The sequence below is a fragment of the Geospiza fortis genome, unplaced genomic scaffold (genome assembly GCF_000277835.1).
Source record: "Geospiza fortis unplaced genomic scaffold, GeoFor_1.0 scaffold145, whole genome shotgun sequence".
Classification (NCBI taxonomy): domain Eukaryota; kingdom Metazoa; phylum Chordata; class Aves; order Passeriformes; family Thraupidae; genus Geospiza; species Geospiza fortis.
In genome coordinates this window covers 3,867,034-3,888,198 of record NW_005054362.1, presented here as the reverse complement: position 1 = coordinate 3,888,198, position 21,165 = coordinate 3,867,034, and the positions used below count along the sequence as shown (strand labels likewise).

At 49.3% G+C, this 21,165-nt stretch overlaps 1 protein-coding gene across 1 annotated transcript in view; it reads left to right on the top strand.

Moving 5' to 3' along the window:
* CORO1C (coronin 1C) overlaps window positions 1-19,249 on the top strand; it is a 19,996-nt gene extending 747 nt beyond the window's left edge. The window contains exons 2-10 of the mRNA XM_031059454.1: window positions 8,184-8,306; window positions 13,419-13,548; window positions 14,282-14,463; window positions 14,971-15,090; window positions 15,921-16,025; window positions 16,895-17,040; window positions 17,526-17,583; window positions 17,667-17,912; window positions 18,613-19,249. Coding sequence (XP_030915314.1) covers window positions 8,184-8,306; window positions 13,419-13,548; window positions 14,282-14,463; window positions 14,971-15,090; window positions 15,921-16,025; window positions 16,895-17,040; window positions 17,526-17,583; window positions 17,667-17,912; window positions 18,613-18,732 — 1,230 coding nt within the window. The 3' untranslated portion in view covers window positions 18,733-19,249. The remainder of the gene's footprint in view (window positions 1-8,183; window positions 8,307-13,418; window positions 13,549-14,281; window positions 14,464-14,970; window positions 15,091-15,920; window positions 16,026-16,894; window positions 17,041-17,525; window positions 17,584-17,666; window positions 17,913-18,612) is intronic.
* Window positions 19,250-21,165: the final 1,916 nt, after the last annotated feature.

The window sequence follows — 21,165 nt, the reverse complement described above, 5'->3', positions numbered from 1 at the left end:
CATTCCTGTTGCCCCTGGTCCTGCATAGAAAAGTCACATCCATCTTCTAGAGGAGATTCTTCTCATCTCTTTCTATAATGCTTAACCAGCAAATTCTTGTGATCAAAAGACTTTTTTTGCAACATTCTTTTCTCGGTGACCCTCAAACTCCTCTCTTAAGCCTGTGGTTAAGTTGTCCTCAGTCTGTCATCAGTTCCCAGCTCCACTTCCAGATCTGCCCTGTGGAACACAGAATTAGTGCCCAGGATTCAGCACCACTTCCCTCCCAGCCCGGGCAGAGCGGAGGCAGCGACGTCTCCGTCGTGTTAAGCAAAGCCAAACCCCAACCTCCCAAAATAGCTCAGTTTGCTGCTCTGATGAGCAGCCCTTCCCTGCTTAGGGCTCATCCTCAGGCCACGTGTCCTCCTCCTGCCTGGACCACGCGTGGTGGCACTTGGTGGCACTGCCCTGGGTTAGGGATTCCTCCTTCAGCTGCATCACGGCACAGATGTTGACAGCTGGGGATGTGCATCCCTCTTTTCCTCTCTTAAATCCCAGTGTTTGGAGCACAAATCTGATGAGGGAGACTGGGGGCTCAGCCTGGAGAAAAGGAGGCTCAGGGGGGACCCTCTGGTTCTGCACAACTCCCTGACAGGAGGGGGCACCCAGGGGGGGTCGGGCTCTGACCCCAGGGACAGACCCAGAGGGAACTGCATCAAACTGTGCAAAGGGAGGTTTAGATGGGATACTGTGGAAAATTCCTTCATGGAAAAGGTTGTCAGACACTGGAACAGGCTGCCCTGAGCAGTGATGGAGTCCCCATCCCTGGAGAGATTTAAAAGCCTTGTGGATGTGGCACTTGGGGACATGATGGCCTTGGCAGTGCTGGGGGAACAGTTGGACTCAGTGGTCTCAGAGGGCTTTTCCAACATTAATGATTCTGTGTTTTCTCAGTCCCTGGCAGAAATTCCTGTTATTTCTGAGTGCCCTTTTGCATTTTTAAGTGCCATCTTTGGCGTTATGTTCACATCCATTCTGTTCTTCCTCCCACCCTCTTATTTATCACTGCCTTGGTGCCCTCAGCTCCATTCCTGCCTTCCACAGGCATTTAATATCCACATCTGAGGAGGTTCCATGGGAAGCTGGGGGAGCTGTGGCCCTCACCCCCAGCCTGACACGTTCTTTTGCAATGCAGTGCTTTGCTGGCTCTGCTCTAACCAGTTCCTGTGTTCCGCATTTATTTTTATAGCCTGGGCTGATGAAATTGTTCCTTTAGTTCCTTCAACACCCTAAATAACATTTGGATTTCTTTTGGAGCCTGTTTAGCACAGATACTTATCCAGCTCCCCGCAGCAAAATCCTTGTTGTTATAGTCAAGGAAAAAAAAAGAAAAAAAAAGGCAATTTTAAACCATGGGTTTGAGCTGATTTTAAAATTGAGCCATAAAAATACACTTGCTGCATTTCTGCAGGGGAAATGTCCCATAACGACATCGTGGCTGCTCAATCCCAGCGCTTTGCGGCTCGCTGGGAATTACCTGGGATGTGGCTGACCCTTGGTGCGGGGTGAGCACAGAAAAGGGGCGATTTTACTCCTTTTAATGTGCTTCTCTTGCCAATTATCAGTGACCTTACAGGGTTTTGTTGCGGCCGGGGTTTGTCGCTGCCGGGCTGGTGGCTCCCGGCGCTGAGCGGGATTTCTGGGGGGGTTTTGGGATTAACCCGTGTGTGTGCGCGGGAATTAACCCGTGAGCGCGGGAATTAACCTGTGAGCGCGGGAATGAATTAACCCGTGTGTGTGCGCGGGAATTAACCCGTGAGCGCGGGAATTAACCTGTGAGCGCGGGAATGAATTAACCCGTGTGTGTGCGCGGGAATTAACCCGTGAGCGCGGGAATGAATTAACCCGTGTGTGTGCGCGGGAATTAACCTGTGAGCGCGGGAATGAATTAACCCGTGTGTGTGCGCGGGAATTAACCCGTGAGCGCGGGAATGAATTAACCCGTGTGTGTGCGGGAATTAACCCGTGAGCGCGGGAATGAATTAACCCGTCTGTGTGTGCGCTGAATCTGTGCTCCAGCAGAACTAGAGAAAAATTTCTTTTTTTCCCCATCCTCCAAAACTCTTTGCAGTTTTTATCTGCACAGAAAAACCTGCTGCAAATGTTCCTTTTTGTTTGAGTTCATGCAGAAAGATCCATTCAGCCACGAGTTTTGTTACATAAGGCCTTTACCAGAGGTTTATTCAGTCCCTTTTGGATATGGCTTTTATTAGATTTTTCCATTTTCCTGATCCCTTCCTGCAGCCCCTTCACAGCAGGATCTGGGATCAGATGGTGCCCTCAGAGGCAATTAGCATGTGGGTGGGGGCGTGCACACCTCGGGAATGATCTTCTCCAAGGAATATGCTGTTCTGCAAGTGACAGGCCTTGGTGTTCATCCATGGCATATGAGAGTTGTTAAGCAGCTCTTCCCAATTCCTATTCCACCAGGAAGGATTTGGGGGAAAGAAAATAATCTTTTTCTGAACTGTGTGTAGAATAAAATCAGGAGGTTTTTGCTGTGATGGGTTTATTGAGCCTTTCCTGCCATTTTAGGGGGAGTGTGATGGATTTTGTCCTTTTATTTCACCTTGGATTTTTTTCTCTGTAAAAAGAAGTTTATATTTATCACTGTCAGCTTGATTCCAATGGATCATCAGGTTCTAATGCAGTAGGGAAGAGAGGGCAGCAGAGGGGCTAATGGATCTCATTCCTCCAGGGAAAAAAGCTGCAAATTCCATCCCCTGTCTTACAGCCAGAGGTTTGTACAAATATCTCTGCAATTTTAAAGCTTCGTCCAATAGTAAAAATGGAAGTTTTACTTGGTGGAGCCCTAGATCATCTGTGTTCCCAGCACATGGGGATGATTTTTGTGGATCCTTGTGGATCCCTGTGGATCCTTGTGGAACTTTGTCTCCTTGCCCAGCAGCTCTGCTCTCCCTGGGTGGATGCTCATCCTCTCTGAACAGCAGCAGAGTTTTCCACTTTATCCAAAGCCCTCAGCTTCTGGGATACCCATTGGCTTTCCTGCAGCTGGGAAGGAGCAGGGGGGATGAACTGCTTTGGAAATCATCTTTTAGAGAAGGGGAAAAAGCACTACCTCTGTCCCTTTTTAATTGTAATGCCATTTCTGGGACAGATATCCATGGAAATGCTGGAGCTGTGCTGCACTCCCAGCTCCTAGTGATGGGATTTTGAAGGTTGGGTTGGTTGTGAGGACTGTTGGTGTCGCTTTTTGGGTTTTTTTTTTTAACATTTTAAAGCCAGCATGTGTCCATTCTGTGGCAGCCTGGGATGGAATCACAGAATCATGGAATCCTTGAGGTTGGAAAAGACCTCCGAGCTCATCAAGTCCAACCTTTGACCAAGTGAGCCACATCACAAAGTGCCCCAACTGCTTGTGCTTTAACACCTCCAGGGATGGTGACTCCCCCACTTCCCTGGGGAGCCTCTTCCATGCTTGCCCACCCTTCCAGTGTGGAATTTTTCCCCAACATCCAATGTCACAGCCCTGCAGCTGCCAAGGTGACAACAGGAGCACTGCTGGGGGATTCTTAGAGAGCACAGTGGCCTCTTATTGCCTGACTTTCCCGTGGATCTTTAGGGAATAACACTTCCTAATCTTCCAGATTAGTTCAGGATGCCAGGCCTGGGCTGTGGGGTGACTGATGGGTGTTGGGCATGGGCAGGAATTTCCATTTCAGCCCAGTTTTCTCCCAGTTGCCTCCTCCAAGCTCAGCTGCTGCAGCCAGAGATGGAGGCTGAGTGCTCAGAAGTTCCCTGGATGAAATTCAGGAGATTTTTTGAGGAAAATCCACAATTTAAAGAAAAGAGGAGTGTTTTCTCTAGCAGAGAAAAGGTGCAGTCGGTTGGGGTTTCAAACTTTGCAGTTGTGACCTGATTTCCTTCCTCAAACTTGTGCAGAGTGAGGCGGGGGGAGCTGCTTTGGCTTGTGCAACTCGATGCCACTTCCCTAATTTAAATGGAGATTTCAAGGAGCACAGCCATGGGCTGGGGAAGCAGCTGTTCTCCCTGATATTTTTACCATAATCCATGAGCTGTTTCCTGCCACCAAATGCCCTTTTCTGGCAGAGAAACGATCACAAGACACTCAAATTAATTCATAAAACTCCCACTTTTAGGAACAGTTTTCTTGTCTTGCTTATCCATCCCTTTTGGATTTAATAGTATTTTTTTCTTCTCATCTGCCACTTTTTTTCTGGTCTGGGTTTAGTACTTCTGATGATTTAACTTTTTTTTTAATCTGGAATACATTAGATACATTAAAATTTAATTTTAATAATTAAAATTAATTTAGTAAGGCACATTTGCCCCTTCTGAAACACCTGAATATTGAGTGTGTATTCAGTCAGCATCAACTTTATTAAAAAATCCTCAAATTCACCTTTTTGACCAGCATTTTATAAAATACAACTCCAGATTTCAAAAGTTATCAGGGATGTGTCAGACCACAACCCCGGTGGATTATGAGAAGGATTGAATTTCCTGACATTAATTTTAAGCTGTGTATCAGCACTTGAGATTTATTTTAAATCCTCTCCTAATTATAAGATTACATTTGCCAAATAAATAAATAAATCCCCAAACCTGGGAGCATTAGAGTAGCATGGGAACACACCCAGCTGCCAAACCCCGTGGTGTCCTGGTTGCAAAGGAATTCTCTTGAAAACCATGGGGTTGGTGATTTTGCAGCCTGGTGGGTTTTTATAACCCTACTGCAGCTTTCCCTTTTGGCAAATCCCCTAAAATACTGACTTCTCCAGCTTTTCTGAGCACACTGCAGTGCTGGGAATTGGGGTTCCCTGCTCCAGGGGGCTGAATCTGATGGAGGAGTCTCCGGGAGGAGGAATCCGGTGGATGGAATTTGCAGCAGCGATGCTGAGAGGTGGTAAAACACAGCCCTGAGTTCAAAGCTGCCCGTTGCTCACTCTGAGGGGTCAGTCCTGGGGTGCTGCTGGGGGTGGCTGTCCTGTGCTGTCCCCTGGGGGGGTGGCAGGGTCTCTGCTGGGCGTGTTGGTGACGAGGGGCGGATGCAGCGCCGAGCTCTCAGAACGTGCTCAGGAAGGCACCGTGGTTTCCTCTGCTCTGCAGAGACCGTTTGGTGCCTCTGACCACAAGGCAGGAGCTTCTCCCCAAGGGTTGGGGCTCGTGCTCGCCCTGCTGGGGCCTCCTGCAGCACTTTTATGTCCTTATTTAGTCTCGTTTTGATGTTTGCTGCTCGTTTTTGTACATCCCCAGAGGCGGCCAAGGAAGGACCGGACGTGGCACTCGGGGCTCTGGGCTGGGTGACAAGGTGGGCATTGCTCACAGGTTGGATGATCTTGGGGGGTCTTTCCAGCCTGAATGATTCTGGGATTATTTCCACCCTGAATGATTCTGGGATTATTTCCAGCCTGAATGATTCTGGGATTATTTCCACCCTGAGTGATTCTGGGATTATTCCTGGTGAGCAGCAGTCTCTCATCTCATGCCCAAGTGAAGATGTTGATGCCCCTGGGCTCTTTATCTCCCTGGGATTGTCTTCCTCTGCCAGATCCCAGGGAGCTGCTGTGTGGGATATCTCTTGCTCTGCTTTGTCCTCTCTTCCTTGGTTTGATAATTCTTTGTGGATAAACAAGCTTGAGGTTGCTGCCTCTCCCCCACTGCTGCTAAATAACATCTCCTTTCCCCATTGTCCCTGCCTGTTCCCTGCTGGAAACGGGGTTTGGTGTCACTCTCCTGGTGCAGGCAGGGACAGGGGGTGTCTGTAGGTGATGCACAGGGAATTCTGTCCCTCTGCCCTGCTCAGGTGAGACCCCACCTGCAGCAGCTCTGCAGTCCCAGCACAGGAGGGATGTGGAACTCTTGGAGAGAGTCCAGAAGAGGCCATGGAGATGCTCTGAGGAGCCAGGCTGGGGGAGCTGGGGGTGTTCACCCAGAGAAAAGAAGGTTCCAGGGAAACCTCAGAGCCCCTTCCAGTGCCTAAAGGAGCTCCAGGAGAGCTGGAGAAGAACTTGGGATAAAGGATGGAGTGACAGGGCATGTGGGAATGGTTTTAAGATAAAAAAGGGTAGATTTAGATGGGATTCTGGGAAGAAATTCCTGACTATGAGGATGGGGAGGCCCTGGCTCAGGTTTCCCAGAGAAGCTGTGATGCCCCTGGATCCCTGGAAGTGTCCAAGGGCAGGTTGGATGGGGCTTGGAGCAACCTGGGATGGTGGAAGGTGTCCCTGCCCATGACAGGGAGTGGATGATCTTTAAGGTCCTTCCAACCCAACCCATTCCATGGTTCTGGAAGCTCTGCTCCTTATGGAAGTGCAGGATCCTGCTTTAAGAGCCAAGCTCCATCTCAGGTGGTGGGAAGCAGCTCCTGGGTGTCGCTGCTGTCACAGGCTCTTAGCTGCTTCTGCTCAGGCTGTGCAGGTTCATCATGATCAAAGCTGAAAGGTGAAGTTTGGGGTTTAATTTGCTGAAATTAAATATTTTTTGGCCTCCCCACAGTAATAAATGACTGTAAAAGCCCAAAACTGAACTGACAAGTGCTTGTGCAGCCTGGAAATAGTTACCAGGAGCTCCTCCTGGAGGATCCCACTGATTCCTGCCAGGGAGCCAGAACAGGCAGTCCCTGACATTTTGCATTATTATTCCTGTTTTTCCTTTTTGGTTCAGGCCTGTATTTGTCTGTGGCCTGTCATGTGCCTTCTGCAGTTCGTGTGCTCTGCATGGTTCTCCTTTTAATTGGGTAAATTAAAATGGATGAATTCTACATGGCAGTTGGGTGTATTAATTTTTTAAATCCTATTTCACATTATGGCATCCAAGAGGGATTACACAGGCTTTAATTTTTGAATGGCAGGTTTATGGCTTTTCATCTACAACCCTTCCCCTTTTAATAATTCCAAAAGCAGCTGAATCACTGAGTTGTTTTGGGGTTTTTTTTGGTTTTTTTTACTTTTGAAGCCTAAATTTGGCCTTTTAGGAGCTAGTGGGATTTTTTGGGATCAATATCTTGTTTTGCTGTTTGTGGAGGGCTCCAGGTCAGTCATCCTCAAAAGCCAATGTCCAGCATTATTCTGGTTATCAGCCTTGAATAGGAGCAGCCTCCCACATGAGGCAGGGTGGGAGGCATAAATTAAGGAATGTCACCTCCAAGGTTGGGGAATGTTCCCATCCAATAACACAAGTGAAATTCCAACCATTTCTTCTGCACGTTTAAACACAAAAGAGGACGACCCCATCCCAGACCTCTCCCTGCTGTGTCTCTTCTCCCATCACTCATCATGAAAAGGTCATTCCCTGGAAACAAAACCCCATGGAGCAGGGCCAGGGCTGTGGCTGTGGAAGTGGAAGAGTTTCCTCCTCACCCTGCTGTTATCGCTGTGCATCTTCAGCATTGTAAATATTGCTTCCCTTGTGTGCAAGGCTTGGCCAAGAGAGAGAGGAGGATGATGAGAGTGATTTTCCTTTTCCTTCTTTGTGGGATCAGGTCCTTCAGGGGCTCCTCAGCAAAACGTAGACCCAGGGGTAGAATTGGTGTTTCAGCATCACTGGATTTGGGCCAGTTCAGGTTTAAGTGGCTCATTAGCTCATTTTCTTGGAAATGTTATCCCTGTAGGGAGCTTGGCATTGGTGGCCTCAGTCCTCTGGCCATGGAGAGGTTGGTGTGGAGCAGATGTGGCTGTCACAGTCCACGTTGGCAACTTTTATTCTTCAAAACAATATTTTCCTCTGCTCAACTGCATCCCAAAATCTTCCCATCCAAGCAAAATCCTTCTGTTTTAAGAAACCAAGCAGACCTGGTGAATTCAGTGACCAGCAATGCCCTCCAATGACATTTTTATCTTGGTTGTCTTCAGCTATCTCCATTGGGAAGCAGATGAAACCAGAACTTTGCTCTTCCCAAGAAGTTGGGGTGAAAAAAGGGCTGGTGTGGCAGCAGGTGCTGAGATGTGGGATCACAACCCAGCTGTGCTGGATCTCTGAGCCCTTTCCTTTGCTCCATGGGGAGTTTCCATCTTGTTGATGCTGGACGAGAGCTGCTGGTGTTCCTCTGCTGATCCATGAGTTCAAATCTCATGGAATTCTGGATATGAAAGAGCAAATGAAGGGTTGGGAAGCACCTTCCTTCAGGATATCACAGCTCTCTTTCTTCTTCTTCCCTCCAGACAGGCAGGATTGACAAGTCCTACCCCACAGTGTGTGGCCACACGGGGCCGGTGCTGGACATCGACTGGTGTCCCCACAATGACCAGGTCATCGCCAGCGGCTCCGAGGACTGCACTGTCATGGTGAGTGTCCCTTCTGGGCTAGGCTCTGCTCCCTGCTGCAGCTCCTGCTCCAAAGGACACTGGAATTCCTGGAGGTGTCTCCAGGAACCTTCTGTTCCCAGGTGAGGTGAGGGCAGAGTGATCGTGGAAGGGTTTGGGTTGGAAGGACCTCAAAGCCCATCCCATTCCAACCCTGCCATGGGCAGGGACACCTTCCATAGACCAGGTTGCTCCAAGCCCTGTCCAGCCTGGACTTGGACACTTCCAACCTGTGCCAGGGCCTCACCACTCTCACAGGGAAGAATTTTTTCCATTTTTCCTTCCCCTTGGCATTTGTTTGCTGTTTGGGAAGAGGAATGAGAGTGCCAGTCTGTGGTGAGGTGTTCAGATTTGTTGAGCTTTGAGAAGACAGGTGGTTCCTTTCCTCAGATATCCCAGTGGATGTAGAGGTGTGTGTTGGGAAGAGGAAGGGATTGGAAGGGAATGAGCCCAGCAGGTTCCAGGATTCCTTCAACCCTTGATTTAAGGGAGTTGCTTGAAATTTTCCCTGTATCTCCCAAGTTTTGAGCAGGTGTCAAAAGGTCTTTTTTTAATAAATAAATAAAAATAATTTCACAAATTCTGTACCTGCCAACCTTGGATCGAGACCTGTTTTAAGTCAGTGATGGCCCAGCCGGGCTTGCTCCGTGACGGATGTGGAATCCCATGTATGCAAACACAGCAGAATAAGTGAAAGAAAATCCTTGGAAGATGAAATAATGCCAAATAACTCCAGGGATCTTTGGCCATATTTAGAAATGCTGTAGGCTGAATGTTATATTGAAATCTTATTATAGATCATGTCAGATAAATTCCTTTGCTTCTGTTCATCGTTAAAATGTTTGGGAGGGGATTCATCCCAAGAGGCTTTTCCTGGGACAGCTCTTGCCTGTGATCTCTCAGTCTTGGAAGCTGAAACATGTTAACAAAACAGGCTATGTTTAATATTAAACAAAACAACAATTTCTGTGTTAGCAACTCTCACTACTGGGCTGGAACTGAGCTTTGGACGGATGCAGGAATGTTTCTCCAACCAGAATGTAGAAGGGCTGCACATTGGGAATGTTTCTGAAATACGAGCATCAGTGAAGGCCCAGAGCTGCCTCCTTGGAGGCAAAATAAGTCTGTAATCCAAGTGCAATGAGAAATATGTTGGGAGGCTCCAGAGGGACTGAATTATGGAGAAAAACTGACAGAGTTCAGTTACAAGTTGTCCAAGTGGACAAGCTCTCTCCCTCCCACCATCCCAAATCCATTCTGTCCTTCACACCATCCTGATGTGGACACAAACTGCAGGAATCTGCACCTCCTGCTGGTCTCTGGGAGTTCTCCACACATCCCAAGGCGGGAATGAGCTTCCCATCCATCCCTGGAAGAAAGAACCGTGTGGGAAGGAGGGTGGAGCAGGATGGAGCTCTCTGGGGTTTTGCACCCTCGTGGTCATGTTTGGTGTGACCTGTCTGGAGTGGAAGGGGAAATAGGTGAGTCCTTGCTGCACTTCCAGGATCAGGGATGTGCAGGGTTTGGGAGATGCTGGGCATGTGTTAGCTGGAGGTTTGGAATGGGAGATGATGGATCCCAAGTTGTTCAGGACAGTTGGGAACTGCAGGTGTGTAAAGAACACCCCTGGCTTGGACTTTTGGGAATGAGCTAATGAGCTTTCCCAATTTTAATGGCTTTTCTGGCCTGGCATGGACAGTTCAGTGTCCTGTTTTCCTGGAGAAAGGGTTTGGGTCCTGCTTCCTGAGCAGCCTGAGCAGAATAAACCCAGGGAGCTTTACAGGACACATGGCTGATCGGGCGCTCCGAGCTCTGCCGGGGGCAGACACAGAAAAGTGACGTGGGGGATTCTGTGCAATTCCAGCTGCTGGAGAAAAAAACCTTGTTCTTAAAGAGCCATCTGTGCCCTGGCACTCAGGGATTTAGGATCTCACCCTCTGCCACAAGAAATCTCAGCTTCGACAGCCAGACGTGTATTGAGGGGGAGGATGTGGCTTTGGGATGATCTAAGGGAAGGAACATGGATTTGGGACTGTGTGAGGGAGAGAGCTTGGATTTGAGATTGTATTCAGGGATAGAATATGGATTTGGGATGGTATTGAGGGAGAGAACATGAATTTGAGGTGCAAACCACTGTCTCCAGGTGGACAGGGCTGATTCCCTGCAGCCATAACTCTGCAGCCCCCCTGTGGCACAAGGAAGCTTCACTTGGCCCTATCCAAAGCCAGAAACCTTTTCCTCTAAAGAAATTCCCAGATTTTTACAAAACCTGCCCATAAACCTTGAACAGGTTTGGTGTTGGGAATACCAGACATAGCATTGGAGAGGGGACTGGGAAAGAGAGGACCTGACATCCCTCTCCAAAGGCTTCCTTGCAAATACCTTCTGTGGCCTCTTCCCTTGGAGGAATTGTTTCCTTGTGCCAGCAAATGAGGAATTACTTAAATATTCCTGCTTGATGTTGTGCTGAATGGCTCTGATGTACTGCAGGCGTTTTGTTCAGCTGGAAAATGTTTTAGTGGATAAAGATTTCTAGATGGTATCGAGGCCCTTCCTCAGATCTGGAAAATTTTCTTCATCAGAAGGTGGATTTTAAGGAATTTGTGTGGAAAGGCCAGAGCAGAGCTCATGTGATGGAGCAAATTCCTTTAAAAAATCAAAGAGAGCTCTTGCAGTGACCTGAGCCACCAAGCAGGACCGGGAGAATGAGGAGAAGGTCTGACCCTGCAAAAATGATGCACCAAGAGCCTCTTCCTGCAGGGCCATGGATAAATCCAGGCCTCAAATTCAGTTGCTTCCTTACTTAAAGTGATAACAATTGATATGTATGATGTAGGAAGCAATGTTTTTTATAGACATGGATTTAATCCTCCTTTCAACTTGTGCAGAGCCAGAGGAGGCTGGTTTTGCTTCTCTTTAAAGGGGGGGAAAGAAAAGTTTGCTTTGTTTTCTGTCTCATGTGCTGTTTGTGCAAAACCTTCCCCTCCTGCCCTTCCTGCAGCCCCAAACCTCTCCCTCAGCTGTGCCACCACTCCACTTCCTCCTGCACAAACAACCAACCTTGATAACATCAAACCCCCCCAAAAACAGCCAGACACCCACGGGAGGGAGAGCTGACAAACCCTTCCTAAAGCCCAGGCAATCCTGCAGCAATTTAAGGTTTCCTTGGAGTCATCCTGAGTCCTCCCCCTCGGCAGGGTAAGTCCTGCATCCAAAATTCTGTAATTTCCCTGTGAACCTGATTTGATCCCAGGCTGAGGCCAGACCCCCACCCTGTGCAGGAACGAGGGGCTGGGCCAGCTGGGACCATGCCCTGACCTTTCACATTTGTTTCTTTATTATTTTTGGGAATAGCAGGCAGGACTATTGGGTCAGTAGTCTGAAATCTGCCCAGGATTGCAGTGCTCTGCAGCTGCTCCCAGCTACCAGGGCTTTACCTGACAGAAAATTCCATCTATCTCATCTATCTCCAAGGGCTTTTAAAACAAAACCCTTTTTCACTGTGATTTTGCCTCCCTTTCCATTCCCACCCCCTGCACTTGCTGTCTTATGTTTAAATTTGGTTCTGGAGTTTTCTGGCTCCTTGCTCAGAGGGATCTCAGGATCCTTCCTGGCTGAGATGGTGCAGAACAGAACTGAGTCCTCCCCCTTGGCAGGGTAAGTCCTGCATCCAAAGTTCTCTGATTTCCCTGTGAACCTGGTTTGATCCTGGCCCTGCACAGACATCCCAACAATCCCACCCTGTGCCTGAGAGCCTTGTCCAAAGGCTCCTGGAGCTCTGCTGGCCTTGGAGCTGTGACCATTTTCACCCCTTGCAGGGGAATCCTCTCCTGGGGCAGTGTTCCTGTTGTGATCATTCCTCCTGGGACACTGAGGGTGCTGAGAAGGAGGGCACTGGGAGCTGTGTCCATGAAAAACTAAATCAGTTTGGGGTTATTTAGAGGTGAGCTGGTACCCACTGAGAATCTCTGTATCTTGCTGGGTTTTTTTTCCAGAGCCAGTCATTCCTTTGAGAAGGGGAAAACTGGGATTAGCACAGAAATCCACGTGTCCATCTCAGTCTGCCTCACTTCCTAAATCCACTCCCTCACATCCCACAACTTGTTGGGCATCGTGGGCAGGGGCTGGCAAGCCCCATTCTCCCAACTCCAGGAAAAGCAAACAATGGGAAGGATGCAAAGCAAACATGCTCTGATGCTGCCACCTACCTACAGCAGCTCCAACTGCTCCCCGAGGAGCTCTCCCTGGAATTCCATGGCATTTTTTAATACACTCTATGTAGGTCAAATTCAATTCCAAGATAATTGTCCAGTGCTGAATTGCCTGGACTGCTGAATTGTGGGGCTGATCCTGCCCTGGGGCTTTGGGCTGATGGGTTTGTCTGTCCCATCCCTGGTCGCTGCCAGCTGCAAAAGCCACCTCCCTCCTGCTGGAATTCCAGTGCTCTGGCATCCTTGGGGGGCTGTTCCTCCTCCTGGTGGCCCTTCCCTGAGGAAGTTTGCAACAGAAGGGTTGTGTAACCAGGCAAGAAGTGAACAAGCAGTGCTGATTTGGGCTGCTCTGGCTTTTTCCAGGACCAAACCACTCTTCTCTAATTAAATGGGATCTGGAAGGATCCTGAATCTAACAGGAAAATGAATTGCTGGTGTTCCTAAAGTAATCAGAAGTAGGCAGTGGTAGAGCTCCAGCATCATCCCTGTGAGGGACAGGCATAGTTTGGAAAGATAGCAGCTTATTCCATGGAATTGGAGCTGCAGGGGAGATTTTCCAGACTCTGGGGAGCAGGAGTGAAGTTGATCTGTGCATATGGAAATACAGGGGTTGCACCATGAGGAGCTGTGGGTTTGTGCTGGCACATGAGTGAGGAAGGATGTTCCTCATGGATCAGCCAGGGGTTTATTGGCTGCTGGGAGTGATTCCCTCCCTGATTCCCTCCCTGATTCCCTCCCTGATTCCCTCCCTGATTCCCTCCCTGTTCACACAAGAAGTGACAGCTCTGGCAGCTGCGGGACGCGGGAAGCAGCCGAGCCACACGCTCTCCAGAGGGGCTGCCCTTGCCTGAGCAGCTTTCCTTTGCTTTCCTGTCCCTCCCAGGTGTGGCAGATTCCTGAGAACGGGCTCACCCTGTCCCTGACAGAGCCCGTGGTAGTGCTAGAAGGCCATTCCAAGAGAGTTGGCATCGTGGCCTGGCATCCGACGGCGCGGAACGTGCTGCTCAGCGCAGGTAGGAGCACAGGAACGGGCAACAGCTCCTCTCCCTGCCTTCCTTCCTCTCCAGCTTTTCCTTCTTCCCTCTCCCAGCTGCTCAGATCCCTGGGAATCACAAGACCTGTGGCAGTAGCTGGGAACACTGGGACACGTGGCTCACAGCCACCTCTGCATCTCACCCTTTTTTATCTTCAGTTTACAGGGATAAGCACCAAGGAATTGTCTGGAATTGGAGTATGAAAGTTGTTCCAGACTTTATTTGATCTGCAAGAACAATTTACATCTACATTCCCCACATCCCTGTTCTCATATACTTTTAGAACAGGCCCAAGTGTTTCTCCTTTCCCTTGATCCCTGCAAAGTATCACAGAGTCCAGCTGTTCTTCCCACAAGCTCTCATGGTCAGCATTTTCCAAATTGTCTCCTTGGTCAGTACAGTCCATGGAATGAGATTCTTTAGACCACTGAAAATCAGTCACATCATTATGGAAATAAATTGGATAATTCATTATCCATTGGTACCATCTGAGACTTTCATGGGTTGGGTCCCAAGGAAAGAATTGAGTCCTTTCAGTTGGATTGTTGGATGAGCTGGGTGTTTTCCATTGATAAAAATCCCTCCTGAGCTCCCAGTCTGCGTTTTGGTTTCCCCAAAAAACCCTTGGGAGCTGTGGGGGGTTTATCCCTTTTTCCCCACTCCTGGTTTTGTCCCCCAGTTGTGTGACTGGAGCTGTTATTTCCCATTTTAGGCTGTGATAATGCCATCATCATCTGGAATGTGGGAACAGGAGAAGCCCTCATCAACCTGGATGACATGCACGTGGATATGATCTACAACGTGAGCTGGAATCGCAACGGCAGCCTCATCTGCACAGCTTCCAAAGACAAAAAAGTCCGAGTTATCGACCCCAGGAAACAAGAAATTGTTGCTGTAAGTTTGCTTAATCATTAAAGAAACAGCTGGATTCACTCCAGCAGGGAATGAGCAAGAAAATATGGAAGAAATATGTGGATTTTACACACCATGTTGAGTTGCTTTCTTCAAAAATTACAGGAGGAATAGTAGGAGTTGGAGGATTTGTCTGGGTTTATTGGGATTAGTGCTTGAACTGGGATTTTAGGGCTCAGTTTTAAACCTGCAGGAGTGTAATTCCACATCTAATCCTTCTGTATAATTACAGTTCCAGAGTTGTGCATGCAAAGCAGAGCTTTAGTTGTAGCTTACAAAGAGGTTTTCCTTCAGCCTTGCAAGAGGCCGACTGGCAAAGCTGGAATGAGCCAGGAATGTCCCCTTCTCCCGTGGCTCCGTGTCTGGGCTCTTCCCTCAGGCAGCAGGGGAGGAGAGCTGGATGTTGGAGGAGCAGCATGTCCAGAGAGGAGCCACCACTCCAAGGGTTTTTCTGTTCACTGCTGATCCTGACGTGCTCCTCTCTTCCAGGAGAAGGAGAAAACCCACGAGGGAGCCCGGCCCATGCGAGCCATTTTCCTGGCAGACGGGAACATCTTCACCACCGGCTTCAGCCGCATGAGCGAGCGGCAGCTGGCCCTGTGGAACCCGGTACGGCCCCAGCCCGGATCCCTGGGCTCCTCACATCCATGCCCTGCTCCTACCAACCCAGCCCTGCAGCCATGGAATCGTGGAATGGGTTGGGTTGGATGGGGCATTAAAGCAAATCCCATTCCAGTCCGTGGGCAGGGACACCTTCCACTAGCTCAGGTTGCTCCAAGCGTTGTCCAAACTGGGATGGAGCAGCCACAGCTTCTCTGGGGCCTTCTTCTTCAGGCCTTCACCACCCTCACAGAGAAGAATTCCTTCCTAAATTCATAGTTTATATACTTGAGGTTATTCCCACTCCATCTGCTGCCTGCTCCTGCTTCCGTGATTTTGGCTGTGTGGTCACTCAGTGAAGGAACTGGGCAGGAGCAGCAGGTTGGAAGTGCCTGGGAAGATGCACAGGGAGCAGAGGGGCTGTGGGAAGGTCACTTCTCTCTGTGCATTGTGGAGAGCAGGCCAGCAGCAATCCCAGGAGGGTTCAGGGTGGAAGGGACCACCTGGATTGTGTCCAGGTGGCTTTTGAGTGTCCCCAGGGAAGGAGGCTCTGTCCCATCTCCCATCCTACTGACACTAACTCACTGTGTCACATATTTCCCTTGACTTGGTGAATTTTCCTGGCTCCTGTTTTTATTTAATTTAGTGATTAAAATGCCCTTGGGGAATCAATCAGTTCATGAACATTCCCAGCATTTGTTGTAACACACGGATCCTTTTGGGTGGTGCAGACACCACTGGGAGCTCAGTGCCTACAGAGAGTTAATAATTTAGACCCTCCCTCTATGAACAGAAGCTTTTCCAGTCTTTATTAGCATCCCTGGCATTTTTATTTCCAGAAAAACATGGAGGAGCCAATAGCCCTTCACGAGATGGACACCAGCAACGGGGTCCTGCTGCCCTTCTACGACCCAGACACCAACATCATTTACCTGTGTGGGAAGGTAAGGAGAGGCTTTGGAGGCACCTGGAGGGAGTGGGGCCTGTGAAATGTTCCCCAAAATATCAGTGCTGCCGTGAATGTGGGGCTGCAGAGAGACCAGGCTGCTCTGGAATGGGTTTGATCCTCACTCTGCAGAACCTGGGAATGACCTGGATGTTTCTTGGAGATGGATTAGGTAAAGCTGCTCCTAATGCAACAAGTCCCACGCTGTTGCCAAAAGATTTCTTGCTAGTGTTGACCTGGATGATTTTACACTGATAAGGGAAGAAGGTACATTTTGGGTGTTGTCCTTGGAGATGCTGGAGCATGTGGTAGCTCTCTGTAATTTTATGGGGTTAAAGAATAGAAAACTGGAATTAGGTGCTCCTTTCTAAAAGCAATTTGTAGGAATTTGGTGCCCACATGTGATGGACTCCTATAAATAGGAGCCCAAGCCAAGATGAGCAAGGAGCTACAAAGGAAGATCCATACAAGTGTGTTCATGAATCCCATCTTTGTAGCAGCTGATGAGGAACATTTGGTTTCTATCTGCCCCCCCTCCTGCAGTTTCAGAGACAGCAGTGTGGTGGAGTTGCTTGGAATTAAGGATAAACTGGTTTATAGCCTTTCTGCCTGATTGTGGCAGGAGGTTTTTCCACAAGAGGTGAGGAAGGGGTCACTCCCAGCCTGGCAGCACGAGCTCAATCCCTGTCCCACAGCGTTTGGAACAGGACTTGGAGGAATTGTTCAGTTGATGGGACTCAGATTGTGGAGGGGATGAGCCTTGCTTCAGAAACAGCTGTGAGCTGTCCATGGCAGCATTCCTGGAAGGAAATGAGAGCAGCAGTGTGGGCACTGTGGTGCTGCAGCTTCTCCTGGGGTTCCTTGCAGGGTGACAGCAGCATCCGCTACTTCGAGATCACGGATGAGTCCCCATACGTTCACTACCTCAACACCTTCAGCAGCAAAGAGCCGCAGAGGGGCATGGGGTTCATGCCAAAGAGGGGCCTCGATGTCAACAAGTGTGAGATTGCCAGGTGAGGAGAGCTCATCCCAGGGCTGGGAGCTGGGGCTGGGGATTTCAGGAGTGGTTAAAGTAGCAGAGCAGTGAGCACAGGGCAGCCGTGGCTCAGAAAACCCGGGAAGGGCAGGAAACATCTCAGGATGTCACTGCAGTGGCTCCAGGAGGGAGCATCAGTGCTGGCTGGGAACATGAGCCATCTCTTCTCCCAGGAAACAATTGATAGGACAAGGGGAAATGTCCTCAAATATTAGGAACAATTTCTTCATGGAAAGCGGGGTCAGGCATTGGAAGGGGCTGCCCAAGGCAGGGGTGGAGTCCCCATCCTGGAGGGATTTAACAGCACTTGGGGACATGGGTTATGGTGGCCTTGGCAGTGCTGGGAGAATGGTTGGACTTGATGATCTCAGGGATTTCTGTGGTTCCTTGGGGTTGCTCCTTTCCCATCTCCTCCATCTCCCTGATCCTCACTCCCTGTCCCAACTCTCCTTTTCCTTGCAGGTTCTTCAAGCTCCACGAGAGGAAATGTGAGCCCATCATCATGACGGTTCCCCGCAAGGTGAGCACTGCCCTGGGGCCTGGCTTTGGAGCCAGCTCCTGCCTCCCAGAGCTCCTGACTGATCCCTTTCTCCTGCCTTGCAGTCTGACCTCTTCCAGGATGACCTGTACCCGGACACAGCGGGCCCAGAAGCAGCTCTGGAAGCAGAGGAGTGGTTTGAGGGGAAGAACGCTGATCCTCTCCTCATCTCCTTGAAGCACGGGTACATTCCAGGCAAAAACAGGGATCTCAAGGTGGTCAAGAAGAACATACTGGACAACAAACCTGCTGGGAACAAGAAGAGTGATCTCATAAACGCTCCAAAGAAAGCAGCGGATGCCTCAAACTCCGTGAGTCAGCTCCAGGGATTTTGGGGGTGATGGCCTCAGGTGGGAATGCCAGGGTGGGACCAGTGACAGGGCCTGAGGGAATGGCTGGAGCTCTGCCAGGGGAAGGTTAGGTTGGATATCAGGAAAAAGTTCTTCCCCCAGAGGGTGCTGGGACACTGACCAGGCTCCCCATGAGATGTCACAGCTGCAAGGCTGCCACGGCTCCAGGAGCATTTGGATAACACTCCCAGGAACAGTTGGAGTGTCCTGGTCAAGGCCAGGAGTTGGACTGGATGATCCCTGTGGGTCCCTTCCAACTTGGGATATTCCGTGATTCTGTGATTCTAATGCTTCTGTAGATTGGAAGATTACTTGAAATTGCTTTTTCTAAATCACGGAACCACTAAATGTTTGAAAAGATTTTCAAGAACCCCAAGTCCAACCCTAACTCAAGATCCCCAAGTCCAACCCTAACCCAGCACCAGCACCTTGTTCACCACTAATCCCTGTCCTTTGGGACAGAGAGGAAAGTATGGCTTAAAGAGCAGGTGCTGGTCCTGGATGGGTGCACGGGTGCTGCTGGAGATGCTGCTCCATGCCCTGAGCATCCCAACTGCTCCAGAGTCTGTCACAGCCTCATCCCTCCAACAATCCCACTGGGAGGAGCCCTTTCCTTGGAAAACCCCAGAGCTCTCCTCACTCATCCTTTCTGATCTTCCAGCAAAACGACGCCAAATTGGACGAGATTTTGAAGGAGCTGAAATCCATCAAGGACACGATCTCCAGCCAGGACGAGCGCATCTCCAAGCTGGAGCAGCAGATGGCCAAGATCGCGGACTGAGGGGGCCCCAGCCCAGGCACATCCCAGCTCCCAGTTCAGCCAGCAGCAGCCTGCAGCATTCCAGTACGAGCTTTCCTGTTCTCCTAAATCCACGTCAAGAGAGCCGATGATTTCAAGCCAAGCTTTTTAGTGAAAGATCTTTTTCGTTTCCCGATGTTCCGATGAATTTCTGTGACTGTGTCAAAAACAAGAAGTGCTACTTTTACAGGTTTTTTTGGGTTTTTTTCCCAGATGTTATTATGAATCCTTGAAAAACTAATCCATTCTTGACTTCCAATGTCATGCCCAAATATCTTTTTCTAGATTTAGGGACCAATGCCACATTGTTCTTAAACCTTTTTTTTTTTTTTTTTTAGAGTTGCCAAAAAAATAGAAAAAAAATCGCTTTTATTTTTCTTATTTGCCACTTTTGCAGTATTTGTGTTTCCATTCCAAGGGACAGGGGGTGTGGGGGGTGTTTACACTGTGCAGAGAACAAAGCTGAAGCTATTTTGTATAAATCCTCCATTTGGAACAATCAGGTGGGTTCCCTTCCTTTCTCTTCCCTGTAGAATCCCCTTGGAGATGGGATCAGCTGCCTTTCCTGCTCCACAACGTGTCCCCAGCCCTGTTGGCTGACCGAAAAATACAAATATATCATTCTGAATGAGGGGATTTATTTCCTACTGAAGTTTTAAGCCAGCACCATGTTCCCATTTTCCTCCAATCCCAAGGTTTGTTTCCATGACCAAACTCACCCGTTTTACTTGCTCATTTTTATTTCCATTTCAAGGCAGAAGTGACTTCCATGCAGGAATGTTTTTATCTATGGAGCATGGAGTTCCAGGTGAGCTGTGGGATGCCAGCAGTCATTGCTGTAAATCCTTGTTCCTGCCCCCCGACACTCCTGAGCTCATGGATTTTAAGGAGCTTTTGGAATCCATCAGCCCTTCACACCAGTGCTGATAATAGGAATTTTCTGTGCTTCCAAATCAGCATTAGCAGCAGAAAGGTGATTTTTCCATGATAATTCTCCACAAACAAAATGCCTCTGTTGTTACTTTTTTATCATTTGTTTTCTCCTGTCCATCATTCCCATTCCTGCCTTCCACCCTTCCATGCAGGAAAGGATTTGTTCCCAGATCAGATGAGCAACCTCCAACCCCAAACCCCCCCCATGTCCTCCCAGCCCTTCAGAGCAGAAGGGACTGGGAGGGTGGATTTGATCCCACTTTGGAGAACTGGTTTCTCACACAGCTCCTTTGGGATCCTGCAGGGAGAGGCCCTGTGAGTGCTCTAAGCTGGTGAGCTCCTCCTGGAATTCCATGGAAGCTCAGCTCAGCAAAGCTCTGCTCAGGCTCTGTGGAGGAGCTGGCAGGGATGATGGGGCAGGCTGGCTCCCTGCTCCCAGGCTGTGTCCTTGTGCTGGGAATGGGATCCAGGACACCCCACAGAGCTGTGCCAAGCAGGATTGGTGCTGCCATTCCTGGCACAGCCCATCCCTGCAGTGCCAGGGAGTGCTGATAACCCATCCTGAATCCAAAGGTGGGCAGAGACCATCAGGTGTCTGAGAGCTCTGGATCCTTATCCCAGCTGGACTCTGTCCCTGTGGCAGCTCCGTGTGCTCCCACCCGGAGCATCCCAGTGGACACGAGTCCCTCATCCAGGCTGAAGTGATTTTTTTTTTATTTGCCATTAGTTTAGCTAGGAAATCTCTGATTTTCCATTTTTCCCAGTGTTTGCATGTTCAGAACTCCAGGTTAAGGATTCCCTGTTGTGGAGGGATGTGTGTGTGGAGGCAGAATCGGCCGGGGGACGTTGCTGGAGAGGCACGAGGACGGGATGGAGGAGACAGAGGATGTGGTGGGATTGCAGAGCAGGAAAGCTTCAGAAAAGTGGGATTTCTGTGTTTTAGGGACAAGTGGCATCCCCTGCCCTGTGCCCGTGGATCCACAATCCGGCTGCTCCAGGTTCTTTGGCTGTTTGGTGACGTTTCTGTATTGCAGTAAATGCCTGAGATGTGTATTTTTATGGATTTTTTTTTTTTCTTTTTGGATCCCAAACCCGAAGGTTGTTCTCCCCACAGTGGTGATTTCTGTGTTGATTTGTACGTGTGACTTCAGGGTTGTGTGCTCGGGGACCTCGGGTTTGTTCCTAACATTGGAGGGAAATCAGTTTTGGGAGCCGCTGGATTGAGGTGCCCGGGGGTGGGGGTGTGGGAGATTTTAGTTCCTAGCCTGTATTTTATTTAAATGAACTGATGCCTCGCCAGGCTCATCCGGAGTCAGTGCCTGAAGCTTTTTGTAGCCGTGATATCCCGGGAGAGAACCAGCCCAGTCCGGAAAGACGCGCTCTTATAGAGCGGCCAGAGTATCTGTCCAAATATTTGCTTCCATTTTCAAAAGATAAAAGTCATTGATTATAAACTGCCTCTGCTTGGCTTTTCCTTTGCCT